This window comes from Martes martes, assembly GCF_963455335.1.
Source record: "Martes martes genome assembly, chromosome: 4".
Classification (NCBI taxonomy): Eukaryota; Metazoa; Chordata; class Mammalia; order Carnivora; family Mustelidae; genus Martes; species Martes martes.
This window is the reverse complement of record NC_137891.1, coordinates 171,253,146-171,277,056: the sequence shown is the minus strand read 5'-3', so window position 1 is coordinate 171,277,056 and position 23,911 is coordinate 171,253,146. Positions and strand designations below refer to the sequence as shown.

At 43.3% G+C, this 23,911-nt stretch overlaps 1 protein-coding gene across 3 annotated transcripts in view; it reads right to left on the bottom strand.

Moving 5' to 3' along the window:
* Positions 1–23,911, bottom strand: part of WASF2 (WASP family member 2) — a gene marked incomplete at its 3' end in the record, with an annotated part of 80,635 nt that overhangs the window by 8,700 nt on the left and 48,024 nt on the right. For 2 of the 3 annotated variants that reach the window (XM_080801131.1, XM_080801133.1), the window contains exons 2-6: positions 14,075–14,247; positions 5,987–6,121; positions 5,316–5,469; positions 3,081–3,198; positions 1,945–2,075 (exon numbers count right to left, since the gene is read on the bottom strand). In XM_080801131.1, the coding sequence (XP_080657257.1) occupies positions 1,945–2,075; positions 3,081–3,198; positions 5,316–5,469; positions 5,987–6,121; positions 14,075–14,204 (668 nt within the window). In that variant the 5' untranslated portion in view covers positions 14,205–14,247. Of the gene's footprint in view, positions 1–1,944; positions 2,076–3,080; positions 3,199–5,315; positions 5,470–5,986; positions 6,122–14,074; positions 14,248–20,045; positions 20,193–23,911 lie in introns of all 3 variants that reach the window. The other variant, XM_080801132.1, reaches the window with a different exon arrangement.

Below are 23,911 nucleotides of genomic sequence, written 5' to 3'. Positions count from 1 at the left end.
AATTCTATTGCTAAGTCTCTCCCGGCTATTCCTGCTGGATTCAGAGGAATGGGATTCAACATGGATAATCAAAACCATGCTGCTCCTTCCCCAGTGCTGGCTGGCCTTGTCAAACGCAGCAGTTCTTTTAAATTCTCTCCCAAATGTTAAGAGCAGCCTATACGCAAAATCCCAAAGTCTGTCTTGTGGCAAAGGGCAAAGCTGAGCCCAAGGCTAGTGAGCTGCAAACACGTGACTGGCACACAGCCTGGTGTGGAGGTCAGCAAGCCTCTGGAGTACTCAAAGGCCAAGGAGGCATTTGATTGCAAAACCAAGCTAAGGACAAATGCAAGTTGCTGTGTGGGAGCTAGACTCGGTCTCCCTGCCAGGTCTCTTATCCAATATGACGAGCTGCCAACTTAAGGAGGGTACTAGGGCCTGTGCCTCACGTAAACCTGTCCCTCAGAGCACTGGGCCTTGGGTGAACAACAAACCTCCAAATGACACGAATACAACAAAGAGCAGCAGCAAAATACGGTTGGTTCTGCTCCATCTCCCCCTTCTCTCCACTACTGCTGGGTTCTAAAGAACTCATCTCAAACAGACCCCGGAGAGAAGAGTGCTGGAGGGAACTAATGAATCAAATGATGCTCTGATGCAGAAAATCCCCAAGGCCTGGAGCCCTGTAGGCCTGGTACATCTCTTTATAGGTTCACCAACAAGCACATCCAGGTAGACCAGTCATGTAGCCCAATCCCAAACTTCTTGGACAACAGGAAAATGGGAGGCAAAGTCCTCATTTTCACCAGTCCCATTCCACACACACAAACACAACAAAAACCAAATACATAATAGCTAGCATTCTGAATGTGCAAGTTTCTGGCCTTACAGTCATAGATCCTAGGATAAGGCCTGTCTGAACAGGATGGGACCACAGAACAAAATGGCCCCTTTTACTGGGAGGTGAAGGTAATGAAGGTACCCTCAGGTATGATTTCCCTGAAGAGAGAAAAGTTTATTTTTTCTCTCACCATCGTCATCACTCTTTAAAACAAATCTCTTAATCCAAGAAGAACTAGTGTCAGAAGTGTCAAGATTTTTAAAAGTCAAGATTTTCATGGTAGAGTTATTCCTAAAAGCAAGAACAACTCAACTCTTTCCTTTTATCATTCCTAGACACCCGGCATGGGCTGGCATGGTTCTCTGACAGCCAGGATGCAATGTATTTAGAGAAAAAACCAGGGCAACATTCATGCCAAGCAGTCGTGGTGACTTGGCTTTGAATGTCACACAGGTCGGACACCAGGATAAGCTTCAAACCAAGCTCAAAACCAATTTTTTTTTCCCCTTTTAAATCTCCAGTGTGATTTGGTATTGGGAAATGGGTCAGACTGACATCTACTGTTTCCCGATGGAGATATATAGCCTCAATACTGGCCGAGCGACCTTTCCCACACTGTCTCTGAGGTCTGCTTTCAGTCCCTTGGCCAGCCTCTCTCCCGAGACTGACAAAGGCTGACTGAAAAGTTGCTTCGGTGATGTACACAAATTCTCTGCCGGGCCCTTTCCAGTCCTGTGAAATGCCCAGCTCTTAGGCATGACCTTCAAATCAATGCTCTGGAGGCAAAGGGCTCCCAAGACCACTTTTCTTCTTTCCAGTCTTTTGTTTGGGGCCCACAGACATACTAGCGTCTGGCAGAGCAAGGGCACTAGAAGCCATGGGCCTTCTTTTCCGAACTACTACAGTTATATCATTTAAACTGCTGAGTCTCTTGATTTATTCAGCAAATTTTTATCACCAGATGGATGCACGTTAAGGTAGCTGATTAACAGTGATATTGATCTTAGCCACACAGCCAGACTTCAGGGGGGTGTGAAAGGTGTCACACCAGAGCTGCCAGGCTGTTACCCCTGTGGCCCCAGGCCCTTCAGAAATGCTACCAATAATACGAAAGCATTACCTACCCAGAAGGCCCCAGCTTTTCTTTGGATTCCACAAACTCCTGTCCCATCTTCATCTTCTCCCACTCTTCCTTCCTTGTCTTGATTTTACGTGGATTTACATTCCCTCTATTTGGATTATCTTTCTTTTCTTTCTATAATGAAAAGAAACAGAAAAGCCTTTGTAAAACACTATTCCAAAGTCCTCCGTTAAAATTCCATCCACCTTCAGGGATGCACACCCAAGAGATGACGTGCCTCGACAACACACAGTAACTAGAGAATTTATAGAATTACTGGTTTTGGAGTGACCTAGAGGTCATCTAGTCCAAACCACCTCCCAAGGTCAAACACATTCACTCAGTTTAACACTCAGACACCTCTACAGATGGGAAACTCACTACCTTTCTGGGTAACTCATTCATGTTTCTGAGCAGCTCTAATTGTTAGCAAGTTAGTAAAAAGCTATTTGTTACTTGCTCTGCCACAAAGGTCAGTCACTGTCTTTGGGACAAATAGAAGGAAACAGTTAACAAAACAAATCAAGCAACCAATGAGGAGTTCCTCAGCCTGTGCAGCTGCACTCGCCCCTGGTGCTCTCCTGGGCCTCCCAGCAGCCATGCTAATGGGATTGTGACGTTGCAACTGGTAGGTCATACGCTTACACACATCACTGGAGGTCGAAGGGGAGAGGAGCAGCTCCCAAAATTAGGCCTATGCCCTCACCCAGCCCTACCCAATCAGTAGTGAAGGTGTTAAACCGTTCCTGTTTGTAAATCAAACACTGTGGAGCCCTGTGCTGCTCTCTGAGAAATGAGCTGCAAAACTGGCGGGGAAGGGACTAGCCTAGCTTGAGTGTCCAGCAGAGTCAGGTGCAAATTGCAAGAGAAATAAATGGTGAATAGAAAAGTCAATTTCTAAAACTCAGCCTGAATATACTCAATTGTTAATAGCACTAGGGGGAACAAACACATTTTTGGTGTGATTTATACTTTCATCTTGGTTGTACTTGGAGTGGACACATTTTTTAAAGAGTTTCACCTGGCATCCAAGCAAGCAGCCACTCGGAATGATTACTTCATATAAGACTGGCTTCCTTTTTATCCCCCCTCCACAATCGTGCCTACTGATGTGTAGAACAGAGGCCCCTTTCCCCTCACCCTATGCTTTCTCTTCTCTTTCATGATATCCTTGGTGTCCTGCAGCATCTTCTCCTTCCAAAGATCAAAGAAGTACGAAGGGTCTGTGTAGAATTTGAGTGCCTCTTTCCCATCGTCCCTGGGATAGAAATGAAGACAAGTAGCTGTCAGTAGACAGATGAGCTCCCAACCAAATCCAATATTCCAAATACCTACCAGTTAGCAGTTTTTACACTGAGGAATCAAGAAGTCATTCAAATTGACTGCATATTTCCTCTTACACACCAGCATTCCAGTGCCCCCAGAATGGCACTTCTTTATTTATCTGGCTTTTTAAGAAACTTAGCCTTACTTTCAATTCCTGGTAGAGGAATTTGCATGGTCAGGGCAAGAACAGGCTAGAGCAGCAGGGATCCTGATTATTTCTAATGATCTGCATGGCTACAGACATCTCCCTGAGGATATCCTGATATCCTGGCACATCAGAGGGGATTTCTGCCATTGGTTCCCCTTCCCCCATCAATTCCCCAGGACTCTCCAGGAAGCATTAGCGGCTTCCCACCCACCTGAAGCCTGTACATGTATGTGCAGGCACACATGTGTACATTATGTATAGATACACATACACAAGAAAGTGTTTATGTATGCAGCTGTTATTCCTCTGTAAAAACAGGTAACCATAGCAATCCACCTTCCTGCTCCCTTCTGGAATAGCTCAGTACCCCCACCCTACCCCCAACCACAAGGGGGCCCCAGTGAGAACAGATGGCCAGCTGTTTTATGAGATTTAATTACCATCTTTTAGTGGCTGTGACAGAAGTAACCAAGAGAGCTACTGAGTGTCCATGTAAGGGTTACCTACCAGACTTGATAGTCCTGGTTGGAATCCTGCACTTTGGCATGACTAAGTCTCTCTCTCTTTCTAGAAAGCATGTGCTAGGGATGGACATTTATCAGAGAGGCAATTCTATTCCCTGGCCTGTCATGACACACAGAAAGCATTTCCGAATCAAACACTAATGACTTTTATATTAAATCTTGTTTTGAGTTAGCTACACCACTGCTCATTACTGTTAGGCTAAATCCAGATAACTGAGAGGAGAATGATAAAAAGGAAAATATCATTAACTGAAAAATAAACTTTGTTTTAATATCATTTTCTTATCCTATTCTATCACACAAGCCCCATGTCGTATGTCACACTCCCTTCAGTATCAGGTGTACACTCCCTTCTTGCCCTGAAACCTCTCTGCCCAAATCCAACTTGATAAATAATGGAGGCTACAGAGTCAAAACTCTGTCCTGCTCTGCTAGCTAGCCCCTTTGAAAGCCAAGGTAGAAACATAATTTTACATAATAATAACACAGGATAGACACTATGGGATAGATGCTGTGTACTTTTTTCTGTGTGAATAGTTACCACGTTCCTATTTCCAGGCTCCCTGGATCAGGTGGGTGTCCTTGAGTTCTGCACACACACACATCCTACTTTGCAGTATACCCATGTCTCGCAGAAGACATCTGCCTCCAGCTATCTGTAATTACTTTTTACCTGTTCCAAAGATATTTATGGATACAAGCAAGATAAATATTCACTTTCTGCCCCTGCTCAGTGGTTTTCTGCAGGATGATCGTACTACAGACCCCTGGAGGGGGAGGGGCTTTAAGTTGTCTATCTCAAGTTTAGCTGCAGCAGTATAAGTCCCAGCAGAGGGGAATGTCAAAAGGATGTTCTAAACAAAGTGAGCGACACTCATTTGGAAGAACGCCAATTATTCTTTAAGCTTTGGAAGGACCCTGAAGGCCCGGAGCAGCCAGTCCACAAAGCTAGCTCTACTAACACACCCAAACATCTGGTAATCTAGTGGTTTCAGAGTAAGTGGGAGCCTTGCTCGAATGCTGCCCCTGGGATGCAAGCTCTAGGACTGCTTTGTAACAAAGTCCTTTTGGTTCTATAATAACTAAATTCCTTGGATGGAATCCAGGATGGACCTGGCTTATACCAAATTAAACTCTGCAGCATGCAATGCTAGAGCAAACTTTCAATATATATTATATTTACTATGAATTTCAGAAACCAAACAATAATAAGTGACAAGTGTTTATATGGTAAACATTAGCTGCTGCTGCCACAAACAACTCTGGGGTAGGTAGTAAGCTTCTGGACACAATCCTCTGATGCAAACATCTTTAACTAAAATGCGAATCTAGTGCTGTTAACCACAGGTCAACAAAGGGAAGAACTAGCCAAGTTACCTGTAAGGGGTCAGATTGTTTAGAGGTGGAGGAGTATCACAGGTGTTATATGTTTCCAAGACAGGTACTGGGAGAGAGTTTCTGTCAAAAAGCTTCTGGTCTTGAACAGTAGAGCTTCTGAAGGCCTTCCGGGTGTTGATTCCTTGCAGTGACACTGAGAGAAGATGGAAGGCAGGAGAAAATGGACGACAGGCTATTTGAGCAAACACTGAGTCACACTAGCCTGAGAGGCCTCAGCTGCTGCGTTTCTTGGCTGCGGCTGTCTGCAGCCAGGTTTTTTTTCTCCCCCTCTGGGGAAGCCCCACAAGGCTGTCAGCAGCCCAGCCATTTCACGACTGAACAAAATGAGGCAACACAAAGGTTTACTATGTGGCCAGATCTAGGAGGCCTCTCCTTAGGAGGAATGATTCTTCCAAGTACTTTTATGGTAACAAAATACTATTGGGGGAGGGGGGATTTGAGCAAGAACTGGGGGAATGGGAGAAAGGGAGCATGTGGGGGTGTGGTAGAGCTAAAAAGGTTTCTTTACACCACCCGGGCTTGTGTCATTTCAAAGCAGAACTCCATAGGTCTCTGTGATTTTTTTCCCCTCACTTTTTTATAAATCCGGAGAAAAAAATCCTAAGAAACTACTCAGCAAAGCCTGCAAATGCTGAGCTCAGCTTCCTTACCTTCTTCTTCCTTGGGATCCAGCTGAGTGACTTTAACTTGTAGGCGGTCGACCCTCTCAGCAAGGGAACTTACCCGAGAGGCAAAGGTATTTGCCTGAGTAAAGAGCTCTCCAACAATGTCCTCTGCATATTTACCTGACAGAGCAAAGAAACCAAGTCACTAGAGCCTAAGAATGACATAAATGATTAGAAAAACTTGCTACTAAAGATTTCATTCCCCACCTCCCCAACACAAACCCACCCACCCCCAGGACAGTTTGGGTTACATGCAGACGCTTGCTCTTGGAGATGGAAGATGCGCCCTCCATAGCCTGAGCAGTCTGCATTTGTTCTCTAATAGTCTTCTAGGCAAACTCTGAATGGTCACGAACTCAGTGCAGGCTGAATAATATCAAAAGGTGCAATACAAAAAACTAATCCTGGAAGAGTAGACAATACGTCTACACATTTGCCTATAGCCCTTCACCCCTTGCTGCTCGGTAAAAGCACCTTGTAAAATGTTCTTGAAAACAGAATGGGAGTTACAAGGACCTTGTAGGTGTCTACAATTTACATGAAAAATAAAAAATTACATCCTGAATGGAACCTTCGAAGTACATTCAATAACCATGATGCGTTGTGGTATCTTCGAGGGGCCTTGAATTTATCAACAACTCAAAACAGAGAGTTAAAACTTCTTCTAAGAGGTGAAAAGGTTATTTTATGTTCTATAACCCACAACTTTGGAAGTCTTTGCTTTAGGTTATAATCCTTCAAATCTACATCTGAGGGAACAAGTGAAAAGCTGAAATTTTCAAGCCCTGCCTGAAAACCAACATACCAGTGGTCTCTTTTCACAGTATCTTATTTTTAAGAAAAAGAAAAGAGTTCCGTACTTTCAACCCTGGAATGCAATGAGAATTTGCAGCCAAAGAAACCTACCAGCAATATGACACTACCTCCATATTGTCATTCCAAGCCACAAAGCACATTCTTGCTAGGAATGAAAAGCAGCACACATGAATAAATATACTGAGTTTCTTACTTGCAAGGTGAAGGTAGGCATAAGTGATGGTGCCCAACCAAAAAAACTACTAAGAACTATTTTAAGTAGGCTCTGACTTTTAGCTTCTAAACTTTGTTTGTGCTTAGTCCACACTTGAGGGGGAAAATATTAGTCAAAAGGCCAAAGCTGCACCTTCACGGTGAACTGCAGCTCACCTTCCCAGTGTAACCTGGAGAGTAAGGATAAGACCAATCAACAGCATATTTTGAATTGCTGGTATATTTAGTCAATAAGGAGTTTCTAATCAAGGAAGGAACAAGTTTTTGCATACTGAACGATCTTGTGATTTAAACAACCATGGGAAGCTCCTGGGTTCAAAGACACAAATTGGCTAACAAACCTGCATTTCTGTTCTGCAGGCTGACGATGCTATCTGATCCCTGTCCATAATACAGCTAAGTTCCTATAAAAACCACACTGCATCATGTTCATTCAGGTAATGGAAAACTGTGATTGAAAAGCTAAAGCAGATAAACATACATTACTTATGAAAAATAAACCAGGCTCAAAAGTATCTGTTAACCAGGGCACCCCGGCTGGTCCAGTTGGTAGAGCATGTGACTTTTGATCTTGGGGTTGTGAGTCTGAGCCCACATTGGGTTTAGGGATTACTAAGAAAAAAAAAAAATCTGTTAACTGACTAGCTATTCTGGAAGAAAAGAAAACCCCCAAAGCAACCCATCCTTAAGGCACCAAGAATACCCGGGATTTCCTGCTCCTTGGTGAAGGGAGTAGTGGTAGTGTGAGTAGTGGCTAAATGTGGCAGCAATTTTCAAGATAAAATCTTACCCCCAACATATAAACATGTAAACACTGAGAATGCAATCTGAAGATGGAGGGAGGTGGTGTGAAGGTTTCCCCACCGTCACATCATCACATCAGGCCCGCCCTGGGTCTATACATGGAAGTAGCAGCAGACTTCAATCAGAAAAACCTGGAGTTGGGGCACCTGGGTGGCTCAGTGGGTTAGGCCTCTGCCTTCAGCTCAGGTCATGATCCCAGGGTCCTGAGATCGAGCCCCACATCGGGCTCTCTGCTCAGCGGGGAGCCTGCTTCCTCCTCTCTCTCTGCCTGCCTCTCTGCCTACTTGTGATCTCTCTCTGTCAAATAAATAAAATCTTTAAAAAAGAAAAACCTGGAGTTAATCTCAGTTCTTTCTATTTATACCTACATACTCTTCAGCAAGTCACAATGTCTCAGCCTCAATTTCCTCATCTGTAAAATGAGGGTAACTGTATCTATCAACCTTACCAAATTGTCATAGGATTAAATGGGCTAAAAATGTTAGGTTGTTACAATGAAACTGCCCAACCACATCAGATGAGTTTCAAGACTATGAGTTATCCTGGGGCGCCTGGGTGGCTCAGTGGGTTAAAGCCTCTGCTTTTGGCTCGGGTCATGATCCCAGGGTCCCAGGATCGAGCCCCACATCGGGCTCTCTGCTCAAGCAGGGAGCCTGCTTCCCCCTCTCTCTCTGCCTGCCTCTCTGCCTACTTGTGATCTCTCTCTGTCAAATAAATAAATAAAATCTTAAAAAAAAAAAAAAGACTATGAGTTATCTAAATATGCCGTTTTACACTTACAGGAAATTTAAGATATAATTCCAGTCAGTAATATGATAGTTCCTATTCTTCAGGTACTAAATATTACCCCAATCTCTGAAAATAGGAGTGTGACACACTTATATAAGGAGAAAACCAAAGTATCTTGTTCAGAGTTAAATTTCATTCATTCAGATTACCAAAACAGATCCACTATCACATCAGGACATTCACAACAGTTACCAACCATATTTTTGCAAGAGATTCCAAAGCAGTCTTCAATTTTTTTCTTAGCAGAACTAGTACTTAGCAGAACTGTTCAAATGGAATCTTAGGCAGACATGAATAGGTTAAATCTGATTTTTACAATTATGGCACTGCTTTTGCTTGAGGTCTAAGGTCTAAGAGTCTTGGAGTAGTCCCCCAGTGGCATGGCCCCTCTACACTCAGAAAACCCAATATCACAGCATGATTTCTTAATTTACCCAACTGAGGATTCCATTCTACCAGGTGGTCAGGATACTGACTCAAAAGTGCAGGCTGGCTGGCTGTGCCTATATTTCCTAAGATACGGCAACCTAATATGTGAAATGCCAATCTCTCTGCACTGAGGGAAAATAAAAACTCTGGATATGCTATCACGGAGCAATCCAAGACTGTGGAATTTTTAGTTTTGTGCTTTATCCATTCCATAATCAGATTGTGCCTACCAGACCAAGCACTTCTGGCTGTAGTAAATGAGGCCATGAGGCCAAGGTCATGAATGTGAAGCACATATGAGCCTATTCCTGCCCCACTGTCTGCAAGATGAAATTCTAGTCATCGTTCAAGGCCTGACTCAAATCTAATCTCCTCTGTGAAGCATTCCCTAACTCTCCCTATATTCCCACACCATGCACTGACTCCCCACAGGAGTATTACTTCCTTCCCTGTATTTTCTATGCACCAACAGCATGGAATGGTGGCGAGAATATAGGCATGAATCATTCAACAAACATTTACTGAGCTTCTACTGGGTGCCAGATACTACACAGGATAAACACTGGGGTTTAAGAACAAACAAGACATGATTTCTGCCATCAGAGAACTTTTAATTTAGTATAAGAGATACAGATAATTTTCAATATAATGTGGTAGGTAATAATTACAGGCACGTAATAGGAGCTCAGAGAAGCACTTAGGCCAGCCTGGAGGAGGAGGTCCTTGAGCTAGGCCTTGAAGATCAGCTACAAGGACGGTGAGGTTTCTCCAGGCAGGAGAAACAATAGCAAGGGCACTGCAGGAGAGACTGTGGTCTATCCCAGAAGTACTACAAGTAGTTGATAATTCATTTTTCTTCCTTCCTTTCCCCCCTTTTTCCTCCTTTTTCATTAAAAAAATTTTTTTTAAAAAGATTGTAAAATGCCTGGGAGAAGACGGATTGCAAAAAAAATGACTGGAGGGCACCTGGGTGGCTCAGTCATTAAGCGTCTGCCTTCAGCTCAGGTCATGATCTCAGGGTCCTGGGATCTAGCCCCGCATCGGGCTCTCTGCTCGGCGGGGAGCCTGCTTCCCACCCCCCCGCCGCCTGCCCCTCTGCCTACCTGTGCTCTCTCTCTGTCAAATAAATAAATAAAATCTTAAAAAAAAAAAAAGAAAAAGAAAAAGAAAAATGATTGGAAAGGAAGGCAAGTCTTGAAAAGTCTCGAATGCAAGACCAAGAAACTTATACAATCCCACAGTGAGGAACAGGGGAGATTTTTAACATTTGTACATTTATTTGTTTGTTTACTTAAAAGGATCTGGAATCTTTTTTTTTTTTTTTTAAGATTTTATTTATTAGACAGAGAAAGACAGTGAGAGTGGGAATACAAGCAGGGGGATTGGGAGAGGGAGAAGCAGGCTTTCCACTGACCAGGGAGCCTGACACAGGGCTCCATCCCAAGACCCTGGGATCATGACCTGAGCTGAAGGCAGATGCTTAATGACTGAGCCACCCAGGCGCCCCTGTACTCTTTTTTTTTTTTTTTTAAGATTTTATTTATTTATCTGACAGAGGGAGATCACAAGTAGGCAGAGAAGCAGGCAGAGGGAGAGAGGAGGAAGCGGGCTCCCTGCTGAGCAGAGAGCCCGATGCGGGGCTCGATCCCAGGACCCCGGGATCATGACCCGAGCCGAAAGCAGAGGCCTTAACCCACTGAGCCACCCAGGCGCCCCAACGCCCCTGTACTCTTATTTAAAAACACTTTTTAAGGGCGCCTGAGTGGCTCAGTGGGTTAAGCCTCTGCCTTCGGCTCAGGTCATGATCTCAGGGTTCTGGGACCAAGTCCCTCATCAGGCTCTGCTCAGCGGGGAGCCTGCTTCTCCCTCTCTCTCTGCTTGCCTCTCTTCCTACTTGTGATCTCTGTCTGTCAAATAAATAATCAAAATCTTAAAAAAATAAAAAAATAAAAACACTTTTTAGGGACACCTAGGTGGCTCAGCTAGTTAAGCCACTGCCTGCAGCCTAGGCTGTGATCCCGGGGTCCCAGGATGGAGTCCCACATTGGGCTCCTTCTCAGCGGGGAGCCTGCTTCTCCCTCTGCCTGCAGCTCCCTGCTGTAGCTTGCTGGCGGTGTGCGTGCAGTCTCTCTCTGACAAATAAACAAACTCTTTTAAAAAGTAAGTAAAGGGGCGCCTGGGTGGCTCAGTGGGTTGGAGCCTCTGCTTTCGGCTCAGGTCATGATCCCAGGGTCCTGGGATCGAGCCCCGCATCGGGCTCTCTGCTCGGCAGGGAGCCTGCTTCCCTTCCTCTTTCTCTGCCTACCTCTCTGCCTACTTGTGATCTTTGTCAAATAAATAAATAAATAAAATCTTAAAAAAAAAAAAGTCTCTAAAAAGTAAGTAAATAAATAAGTAATTTAAAAAAAAGGGCACCTGGGTGGCTCAGTGGGTTAAAGATCAGGTCATGATCCCAGGGTCCTGGGATCGAGTCCCGCATCAGGCTCTCTGCTCAGCAGGGAGCCTGCTTTTCCCTCTCTCTCTGCCTGCCTCTCTGCCTACTTGTGATCTCTGTCAAATAAATAAATAAAATCTTAAAAAAAAAAAAAAACCCACACACTTTTTAAGGGCACCTGCATGGCTTGGTTGGGTGTTTGCTTTCAGCTCAGGTCATGATCTTAGGGTCCTGGGATGGAACCCCCACGTCAGGTTCCTTGTTCAATAGGAAGCCTGCTGCTCCCTCTCCCTCTGCTCCTCCCCTCCTCCCCGCTTGTGTTCTCTCTACTCTGTCTCTCAAATAAATAAACAAAATCTTAAAAAAAAAACCCACACAAACTTTTTAAATTGCAAAAGTTAACAGACTTAATTTTCAAAAATTCAAACAATTCAGAATTATAAAAGTAAAAAGTGAGATTTGTGTTTTAAGCAGACCACTCTGGCATGGATATAGGCTTAAGATTTACAAGATTTTTAGGTTTATAGATTTAGGAGGGTTGATCAGAGAAAGGGAAGCCAAAGGGAGGATAAGGCAATCGTTCAGGTAAAAGTCAACAAAGGTCTGAACCAGGGCAGTGTTGGCAGAGACAGAGAGTACAGGACAGAGCTGAGAAAGTCTTTGGAAGTCTGACTTTACCTCTTACTGGCTGCTGTCTCTCTAGGCAAGTTACCTTACTTTTCTGAGCCTTCATTTCTTCACCTGAAAAATGGAAATACCACTACCTACCCTCAAAGGATCACCCAGGGGAATTACTTGACATCTATGTCGATATCCTACTAAAACTTGGTGTAAAGTAGGCAATCAACAAATATGAGTTCCCCTCCCACCCTCTCCCCGTAAGAATTACTCATTTCTGTCTCCTCTGGTAGATTATGAGCTCCTGGAAGGCGGAGACTATTTCTTATTATCGCTGTATTCCCTCAGCATCTGGCACATAAAATATGTTCAATACATATTTACTGGATGAATAAAGGGTCAGTTAGCGCCACAACATGAGGAAATCTTGTTTCCATAGGCACAAACCAACCCTGGCCCTCAGACTGGCTTCCTCCAGACAGGAGTGGTCTGATCACAAGTGGGAGAGTGAGCAATGACATCCATCAACACTACCCTGGAAAAACACCTGAGAGAGAGCATAACTCCTGCTGAGTGAGAGTAAGAAGCATCATTAGCTAGATGTCCTTTGTCCTATGGAGAAGGAACCAGTGTGTGATTGACTTCTACCCATTTGGCCTTCTTAGGGTGACAGAAGCAGAAATGATGCTTTTAAGAAGCAGTGAGGCTCTCTGTCGCCTTCACGTGCTTCCTCGTCAGCTGCACTGCTGTCAGTGTTCCTTTGTGTAAGACAGACACTGGCAGGGTTTCATTTCTTCCTGACACCCCATCCAAGTTTCCCTAAGCCCTGGATCAAGTGAGCTAGGTAAAGGCTTAGGAATCTCAGACCCCATACATCATATGGTCACAGAGCTCTATCTCCTTGGGGCCCTGTTTTAAAAGTAGGGCCTGATACTATCTGGGGGATGGCAGGCTTTCCTGATGTCTCACTGCCTTCACTAAGGGCAGTGATGCGATAGGAAGGGTGAGTGTCTGAAATAATTCATACCAAGATGCCTTTGCTAAGGAAGATCACTAAAATGGCGATTTGATGGACGTTCTTATGGGAGCTGGAGTGGCACTAGACAAATGCAGAGCCTATCCAATCATCTGCCCTTCCCATACCTCAGCTTCAAACAAAATCAGCTTGATTCAGAGTGAAATCCAAACCCATGCATATACCCCACCCAAGGCAATCTCATTCATTCTTGCCAATTAAAAAAAAAAAAAAATCATTGAACTGGCTTTCCCTCAGCTCCAAAACAGACTGGGCTAAAAACCCCATCTTCCTCCTAGAGAAGAATGGCTCCAGCTACACTTTGTGTCATTGTGTGTAAACGCAGCTTGCAAAACTCCCAATACCCCAGAGACTGCAAAAGTAATTTGTACCCTGAACTTGGACCTGGGGGCTTGCAGCACAATTAAATGTCTACCACGGTAGACAAGTCGGCTAGAATCTGAGTGTATGTTTACTTTACTCCTCTTTGGGAAGAAAAGTTGGGGGGAGGGGGGTGTCGGAGAGATAAAGACTACTGGCACATTTGAGGCTTCAACGAAGTCAGCTACATCGAACAGCTCGTGCAATTACAGGCACATTCCCCAACCAAGATACTGCTCTGTGAACCTCCCACTTTACACACAGAGAATTCTGCTCTGTCATTCCATCTGCAGTTTCTGCTGCAGCCCTTCCTGCTACCCTTCCCACAGATTTCTTTTGAAGCAGGTGGAGGGGGAGGTGGAGGGAACCTAGAGGGTGGCGGTAGATGAAGAAAGGGTTGAGGGGAAGAATCTGTACCAAAAAGGAACCTCTCTTTCAGGAAGGGGGGGATATATTTTCGCATTACCTAGGAAAGGCAGATGGGGGAGAAACAGGAACACGGGAGGAGAAGGAAACTAAATAAAGAGCACCAACGACCCCTGAGGGCAAAGCACAGGCTCTCTGCGGCACTCACTCAGGCTGCCCAGCTGTCGGATGACATTTGCCAGGGTGATGTTGGTCACGCATTCCAGCTCGCTTCTAACGCTAGGCAACGTCTGACGGCACAGGTGCCTTGGCTCGATGTTCCTCGTTACTAACGGCATGGTGGACCTGCTTCAGGCAATGCTCTGAATGATGAAAAACAACCTAAAAAAGAAATAACAGGAAAGTATTACTCAACCACAAATTCCAGGCACACTAGGGCTGTGTCAGTCTTTTTTTTTTTCCCCTTTTGTCTTGCTCTGATCTAAAACAGCTTTTAAAAAATCTTTTCTCCCCCATCATTTTTTTCTTTTTTAAGCCCCCACCCCGTTCCCTTCAATCTGTAAGATTTGCTATTAGAAGGCATGCTGGGGGCGCCTGGGTGGCTCAGTGGGTTAAAGCCTCTGCCTTCGGCTCAGGTCATGATCCCAGGGTCCTGGGATCGAGCCCCGCGTCGGGCTCTCTGCTCAGCGGGGAGCCTGCTTCCTCCCCTCTCTCTCTGCCTGCCTCTCTGCCTACTTGTGATCTATGTCTGTCAAATAAAGAAATAAAATCTTTAAAAAAAAAAAAAATAAAAAATAAAAAAAAAAAAAAAAATAAAAAAAAAAAAAAAAAAGAAGGCATGCTGGATACGTTTAGAAATTCTGAACTGGTGACTGTTGGCTGAGTTACACCGGGAGCATAAAAACCTAACCTTAAAATAACAACTGTGCTCCAACCAACAAGAGTCTCTTGAGGCAAAGAGGCATGGTCAGAAAACAGTTCATTCAGCAGGCTCTGAATGGTCTGGACAGATCCCATCCTTGGTGTGTCCATAATCAGCACAGATCAGATTCCAGATGATCAATTACAAGGATCAAAAAAGAGCTCCTGTCATCCGATAATCTCCACAATGGAATTAAGCTGCCAATACTGATTCCACTGATCTACATCAGGACGTAACTTCTCCAGTTCTTCCCTGATAGATGACTGTTAATGTACAACTAAACACTAGCTGCCAGTGTCTATTAACACTACTAAAGTTTCGTCTGTACGTTGACAGAATTAAAGAATATGAAGGAAAATTTTACGTGTTCAATATGTCAAACACGATGCTGAGCAAACTGTTCTATAAGATTCCCCAGTCCTTTCTCTTCTACCCAACAGCTCTCTTTCTTTCTCTCTCTCTCTCTCTCTCTCTCACATCCGGTTCAACACACCTGGGCCAAAAGTCTCTTGAGACAGCAGGAAGTGTCTGGAGCAGATCCGGAAACCTTCCGGTTACCGGTTACCGTTTCTTATCCTGTCAGCTGAGCCCCTTTTCCCTAGGAAATCCCCCACCACTTCAGGTTCATGCTGAGCTATTGTTTTAGAATTAGATTACCAAATTCCTAGCTTTACAAGGATAGGAGGAGGTTTTAGTCTCAACAAAACGGGTATTGACTATAGCCAAAGGCACACTGGGCTGGCAGGTCCTGTTTCTGTATCTTGTGAAACTAAAGAAATGTACAACAACCTAATGGTTTTCATGCTAGGGAAAATGCCAATTCACTTCAAATGAAAAGGTAAAGCATAAAGGTAACATACCCACATCCCCCAAATTGCAAACTCCTCCCTCCCTCTCTCTCTCTATATATATATATTTCAGAACAAGCAAAACAGAGGTTTACTTACATCCAATCTTAAAACACCAGCTCATCACCAAAAAAAAGTTGATTGTGAATAGAAAATGCTTAAACCAAGCTAAATATCATAGATCTTAAAAGTGAACCAACATATTGTCTGACCAAAAGGAAAAAAAAAAAAAAAGCCCTTCAGGCTCAAAGGGGGAGTAGAACCCTTTGGAACAGACTGCTCCTTGTTATGGACATTCTGATCTACTAAGAGTAAAAATAAAACAGGAAGCCAGCAGCTTGGGGAAGAAGATTTCCTGTCACCAACAGCAACAGCCCAAGAACCAAGAGAATCAGCTGTTTGCTCATAACTTTGAACCTCCCTTTAATAGTCACTGTGTGGCAGCTGTGCCTATCTTTGGGGTGCAGAGGTGTTTCCTGAATATTTGTCTACTGTCTAAGGAAATAATTTTCATTCCGTTCCTCTGCTAAGTTCCCCTTTGACTCAACAGGTTTTCTAATCCAAACTCTGGACTTTCCCTTCCTCTAACCTCTCTTTTACATGATGTAGAGGGTTATCAGGTACTAAGACACAGTCATTTAGTAACTCACTGGTGAAGAGTTTCTAACAAGAAAGGAGGCAGGAGGCTACAAACTGAACCTCACAGGATCTGTACACCATCCTCTGGATGCTCTTAGACTCCCAAATTTCAAGCTTTCTGGAGGAACCAGAAATTCAATGGTGCAGCCAGAGAATGATTGAAAACAGTCACTGCAGCTCCCTCTATTAGCAATCATTTCAGTATTTGTTCCAGCTTCTCAGAGAACTAAAGAAGCCAGATCCCCTTGAAATTCTGTGTTGAACGTGGCCACTGACAAGACATTCCAGACGTTCTCACTGGACACTTAACGGAAACTGGATTCCAGATGGTCAGGTACATGTAGAACTGGGGGCCAGGCAGGGGGTGCTTCTAAACCCTTGGTAGTTTAGCATTTACGCTTTCCCAAGGGCCTTGAGTAAGCAGATACGAATGGAGTCAACTCTATGTCATATGGGTGAGGAACCAAGTTTTCAATAGCAAGATGGTTTCCTCTTATGAAAAAAGCTAGCTGCCATTAGAAAAGTAAATCTGCTACAAAACAAAGCCATTTAGTGGCACCTGGGTGGCTCAATCACTTAGCTAGCGTCTGCCTCCAGCTCAGGTCATGATTCCTTCCCGAGTCCCCAGGATCTAGCGCAGTTCCCTGCTCAGCAGAGTGTCTGCTTCTCCCTCTGACCCTCACCCCACTCATGCTAGCTCTCTCTCTCTCTCTCAAATAAGGGAATAAAATCTTTTTAAAAAATAAATAAATAAAGCCATTTAGTATGTTTCAGAACCACCAAAGACAGACAAAACTGCCTGTTATATGGAATTACCTGAGTCACTGTTCATTTTCCTTTTGGATAATCAAACTTAGTTATATTCAGCATAAGAAGTACAGAATTATGCTTGATCTGAAACACAACAGTAACTTGACCAAGGGGATTTAAAAAAAAAAAAAAAAAAAAGCCTACATTCCAGGGAAGATAAACTTAGAAATGGGCAAAACTTCTAAGGCTCTTGACTGAATTCAGCTTCAAGTTGTGGAGTTGAAACATACTTGGGTTAGTACCCTGACTCTGACACCTTACTAGCTATACAATCGGGCAATTTTCCTAGAAACATTAAGTAATTTAACACATATAAAATGCCCACTACAGGGCTAAGAGAAAAAAGATAGTTATATATGTAGTTCCATGGGCCCTAGGAAACCTTCCTATAAAGTCAGTATGTTCATTCACAAATGTTTTTTAAACACTTTTAACTATGGACATACTATGTGGTAGAATGCAATAGTCACACAAATTTAAAGATGAAACGCTAGACTTTTATGACATTTAGTGTTTTGTTTTGTTTTGTTTTGTTTTTCCTGGAGGTTGCTCCCAGCCAGGCTTCTGGATCTCCTGAAGAACATACATTCTCTCCCCACTCTTTCACACTCAGTTCCTCATCTGATCCACAGAACAAAGAAAATGATTAGAGTGACTATTTTCTCAATTCTCCTCAAGACTATACATAACTAGCACCATTCCAGATGCATTGGAGAAAAAGTTAATACATTACATACAATGGATGCCTAATGGCATTAGGGTTTAATTCTCTCATGGAAACCCAGTTGAGAAAGGCTCCTCTATCATCAGTAGTCATTTAGTGGAAAACTTGTAGAGTACTGGGTGTTTAGAAACCACCGAATCAAGGAAGTGACATGGTCAAATCTGCATTTAGACAAATCATTCTAACAGAAGCAAAGATGTTATATTTGGGCAGGAGAAGGCTGGAGGTAAACAGATCAGTTAGGACTCTTCACAGGCTAAGAAAAAGACAATAGAAATGGAGAAGCCAACTATGGCTGGCAAATATGAATGAAGAAGCCAGTTTGCAGGGGTGAGTCTGCCCTTTCGAGTCCTATATGCTTTCTCCTGATACTCTAGAACACAGGTATATTCACAAAGTGATAAAACATATGTTTCTTTATTAAAAGTAGCATGAAAAAGGGTAAATGCTAGTGCCAGTGACAGAAGAGAAAGTGAAGAAATCTAAAAAAGCAGTGGTTCTCAGCTGGAAAAAGAAATTTTGGATCCACGAAAGAGTGAATGACCTGGGGGCACCTGGGTGGCTCAGTGGGTTAGGCCTCTGCCTTCGGCTCAGGTCATGATCTCAGGGTCTTGGGATCGAGCCCCGGCATCAGCATCGGGCTCTCTGCTCAGCAGGGAGCCTGCTTCCCCCTCTCTCTCTGCCTGCCTGCCTACTTGTGATCTCTCTCTCTGTCAAATAAATAAATAAAATCTTAAAAAAAAAAGAGTGAATGACCCGTCTTCATAGTATCAATCAAGTTCTTTTTCAGTTCTATTTTACTTTGATTAGGAAAACTATATGCTGACATTTGCTAATTTGGGGGTCTGAGGTCTTATACCTTGGGAGATGTTACACAGGAAAGGAATTAGAACCATTGAGAAGATAAAAGTTACAGGGAAATAGATTCCAATTTACTTAGTTCCTTTTAATTAGAGCTGTCCTACATTAGAATCGGTTTTCTTCAGAGGTTATGAGTTCCCAGTACAATCCTCTGGATGACCAGCTATCAAGAAAGCTGGGGGAGACATTCCCAGATTGTAAGATGCTGATGTTGAGATGTCAGAGTGGATGACTTCTACAATGCCTTCTAAACCAAAGATAATATAATTCTCACTCTGGGCTTCAGTTGCCTTATCAGCAAAATAAAGGGACTAAGTCAGATGATTTTTAAGAAGTTCTAAAATTCCTAGATTTGCTTCTACCTAAGTTGCCATAACCCCCTCACTGACCAACATCCAATATCCAACCTCCACTGCATTTTGAACACAAGGCCAGAGGCAGGTCTAAGAAATGTAGAGAGGGATGGATTATAGCTACGAATCAAACCCTTCTCCAGATCTAGATCCATCTAGTTACTAGGACCTACAGGATACAGAATGGTCCAAAGGATGTTCCAGACAGAGTCCTGAGGTTAAGTTATTTACACCCTGGGAGGCTCCCAGACTTATCTGGGAGTTGGCTACCCAAGTCCAAAGGAAAAATTGGCTTTGGAATAGGTCCAGACATGCAGCCAGACTCAGCACCAACCCCATCTTTACTCCTGGCTATTTTCAGCCTAAGGGACTTGAGAATGAGTCTGAGAACAAATAGAAGACTTTAGGTATCCCTCCCTAGCCTGGCAGCATATGGACCAGTCTAGACTGTCAGTACCATGGTGGGATTCAAGCTTTGAAGTGGAAACTGGATGAGGTGTTCTCTCAGGTCTCTTCCACAGTAAGGTTCTACAAGTCTGTAAATTAGAAGTTATCACGAAATATTTATATATCATATGTGGTCAGTGTAAAGTCAAAAGGAGACTTTGAGATCTGCCCTACATTCTTACAACTCTGATCCCAACAGCCTGAGGCTGAAGTGCAGTGAGGTGAGAAAGACTGAGAGGGAGGTAGAAGGTAATGAAGGAAGGCTACATGTGAGACAGGACACATTCATTTGTATCCTACTCTGAATTCCCGTCACCACCAGGACAGAAGACAGATGACTGCTCATTCTGGCAGTAATATTTATTACTAGCCGTTTATTATAAATAAATATACAATACTTCATTTATAGCCAAGGTCACTGATAGCACCTGCAAATTTCTAAGGTTGCATCCAAAAGTAAGTATATCTGAACTATAGCAATAACCATAACAACAGAAATGCTTCTCAAGGCAGTTCCTCTTTGAAACACTCCCCCTCCCCCAAAATGCTGATCAGCAGTAGCAGGGGATACAAACCTGTGGGGATGTTATAAGTGTGGCAATTAGGACTTCTGCTTTCACTTCAGCATTTCCCACTGTTCTGTAGTTAACAGCACTTCGGATGGGGGCATATGAGAAGAGCTTTACTTTGTAGACCAGTTTCCTCTTTCAATAGACAAACTTCTTTATGTTAAAGAATATGCATTCCACAGGGGTGCAAAAATTTCAATTGAAAAGTCAAATAATTTTATTTCAAAATGACAGACAACACACAGGCTTACTGTAATCTAAATCTGTCTACTAAAATGTTTAAAGAAGTATGAATTTACTGTTGCATACAGCAGTCCTCACTACCATGCAGCAACCACAAGGAAAAATGCCTCATTACAGACTTAAGCACCCGCCCACTTCCTGCTGAAATACAGGGTGAGGCTGAACCTACAAATATAACTAGACTCCCTCCAAACACAAGGAATTACAAATCAGTTTAGGTCACTAGAGCAATGTCTAAAAGAGACAGCGAGACAGGAATGGAGCTCCTATAGTGGACAGAGAACCAAAAATAGCTTACTTGTGATCTAAAACCAGGAGAAATTTCCAATTTCCTAAAGTAATGACAATGGCTATGAACCTACATTCAATAAATCTAAGGCTCCTTCTTGTCTTGATTTGGTCTGGGGAAAGTGGCCCAGGAAACACGACTTTTGAATTCTAGTATTTTACTCCTTGAGCACACTGTACATCTATCAAGAACCATTCACACCTGGTAATTCCATAACTTTCTATTACCTTTTGGGGGCAATACCACCTTTTGTTCTTACCTTTATTACTCTTTAGGCTCTAATCATAGCTCTGCTCTTAAGCCTAAAACTGGGGGGATCACTTTTTTTTCCCCCTAGTATCAACTATTTCATAGAAGACTGCCTCTTAAATGGCCAAAATGAGGCTTTTTTTTTTTCAGTGTGATCGTCTGGTTGTCCAAAAGAAAATACATTTTTTTAAAGATTTTATTTACTTATTAGACAGAGAGAGAGATTACAAGTAGGCAGAGAGGCAGGCAGAGAGAGAGGGGAAAGTAGGCTCCCCGCTGAGCAGAGAGCCCGATGCGGGGCTCAATCCCAGGACCCTGAGACCATGACCCGAGCCAAAGGCAAAGGCCCAACCCCCTCAGCCACCCAGGTGCCCCAGAAAATACATTTAAACAGTAGAGGTGGAAACCTGGATTCTAGTTCTTAATCTAATGATGACTGGCAAATGGGGGGAAATTTTCAATTCATTCTTCTAGCTCAGCTTTGGGCTACACCAAAAAAATGCTCAAAAGATGTGTATTAAACTGAAATTCTGTTTGCAAAGTATTCTGGTTTCCAAAGAAAAGATTTACTCACATAAAATATTTCTTACATCTCTATCCCTGCCCAGGTTCCCTGTTAGCTATCCACTTGCAATACATAGGATCAACAATGTTATCACTGACGACTTTCAGTTACAAACACAAAGTTCATTTCACATTTCCAATCTAATGCCAATTTCTAGCAATACTCAATTCATCAAATTGCAATGGTCTGAAATTCTCCAAACTGTTCATCGAAATGGGCTTACTTTTACTGATTGAATACATATAAATTTTGAATGATTTTACTCAGAAACGGAGAAATCTTACCCCTGGTATTTGTGGGTACTCAAGTAACAGATTTCTTTCAGCTACAGCCATTAATTCAGCATTAAATTCACACAGGAGTTTAACTAACTAGAATTCAAATAAAAAATTGGAAAGAAAAAAAACTGCACAGAAGTTTAACATGAAAAACAACTAAGCTGCTCTGAAAAATAAACAACCAACACACAAAACAAAACAAAGTATCAGGGTGCCTGGGTGGCTCAGTCCATTGGGCACCTGCCTTTGGCTCAGGTCATGATCCCAGGGTCCTGGTATCGAGTCCCGCATCAGGCTCCTTGCTCAGTGGGGAGGCTGTTCTCCCTCTCTCTCTGTTGCTCCCCCAGTTTGTGCTAGACTGTTCTCTCTCAAGTAAATAAAATCTTAAAAAAAAAAAAAAGTATCAAACCTCTACAATTGATTTAGAGCCAAGATTATTAGAAATATGCCAATAACTTACACAAGCCCCAGTAAAGAATCCTACATTTATAAGAGCTTCCTTTTTTATTTATCTCCAATGACAGAATGATCTCCAAGCGTGCCTGGATGACTCAGTAGGTTAGGTGTCTGCCTTTGGCTTGGGTCATGGTCCCAGGGTCCTGGGATTGAGCCCCATATCAGGCTCCCTGCTTGGTGGAAAGCCTGCTTCTCCCTCTGCCTGCTGGTGCACACTCTCTTTCCCACAAATAAATAAATAAAATATTAAAAGAGAGAGAGAGAGAGATCTCCAGTTAGTGGTCCCTAAAAATCTGAGGTAAGAGGATAGATACAAAATACATTTCTCTTGGGACACCTGGGTGGCTCAGTCAGTTAAGCGACCAACTCTTGATTGCACTCAGGTCATGATCTCGGGGTTGTGAGACAGAACCCCACATGGGGCTCAGTGTGGAGTCTGCTTGAGATTCTCTCCCTTTCTCTCCCCCTGCCCCTCCCCTTGCTTGTGCAAATAGTCTCTCTTTCTCTCTCTCTCTAAAATAAATAAATAGGGCGCCTGGGTGGCTTAGTCATTAAGTGTCTGCCTTCGGCTCAGGTCATGATCCTAGGGTTCTGAGATCATGCCCCTCATAGGGCTCCCTGCTCAGCAGGAAGCAGGCTTCTCTCCCCCCCACTCCTCCTGCTTGTACTCTCTCTCTCACTGTGTCTGTCAAATAAATAAATAAAATCTTTTTTTTTTTAAAAGATTTTACTTATTTGACACAGAGAGAGAGAGATCACAAGTAGGCAGAGAGGCAAGCAGAGAGAGAGGAGGAAGCAGGCTCCCTGCTGAGCAGAGAGCCCAATGCGGGCCTCAATCCCAGGACCCTGAGACCATTACCTGAGCTGAAGGCAGAGGCTTAACCCACTGAGCCACCCAGGCGCCCAAATAAAATCTTTTTAAATAAATAAATAAAACAAATCTTAAAAAAAAAAAAAAAAAAGGCATTCCTCTCTAAGTATCCAGACTTGTGCTACATATGGGAACACACTGTTGGTTTTTATGGAAAAATATCTAATCCCACTTTACTACCTTACTCAAAGGTAAAGAGGATGGGGCTAAGTGTAACCTTTTCTTCCTGGTTCTTGCAAGTAGCAGTGAGTACTGTACTAGGTTAAGATCCCTACAGATAAGTCACTGGAGCAACCACTGGTAAATTAGATACAGAGGTGTGTTTGAAAAAGAGGGAGGAAGGAGACATTCAGAGCTGAATCACGTATCTCGCACTGACATCCTGTCAGCTGTCTACCCATTCATTTTTATTTATTTTTGTTTTTTGTTTTAAAGATTTTATTTATTTATTTGCCAGAGAGAGAGAGAGAGAGAGAGAGAGCACAGGCAGACAGAGTGGCAGAGGGAGAAGCAGGCTCCCTGCGGAGCAAGGAGCCCGATGTGGGACTCGATCCCCGGACGCCGGGATCATGACCTGAGCCGAAGGCAGCCGCTTAACCAACTGAGCCACCCAGGCGTCCCTATTTTTGTTTTTTTAAAGATTTTATTTTTAAGTAATCTCTATACCCAATGTGGAGCTCAAACTCACAACCCTGAGATCAAGATTCGCATGCTCTTCTGACCATGTCAGCCAGGCACCCCTAACTCTTCACTGTAATCTCTATGGTGCCTCACTTCATATTTCAAGCTTCTCTCTGGGGTAACGGCTCCCTCTCTGGGATGGAAACGCCGAAAAAGAAACTGACTTTACACAACTGAGAAAGGCCAGGGGAAAAAAGGTTGCAGAGCAACAACAAAAAAGGGGATTCAGCAAAATGTTTT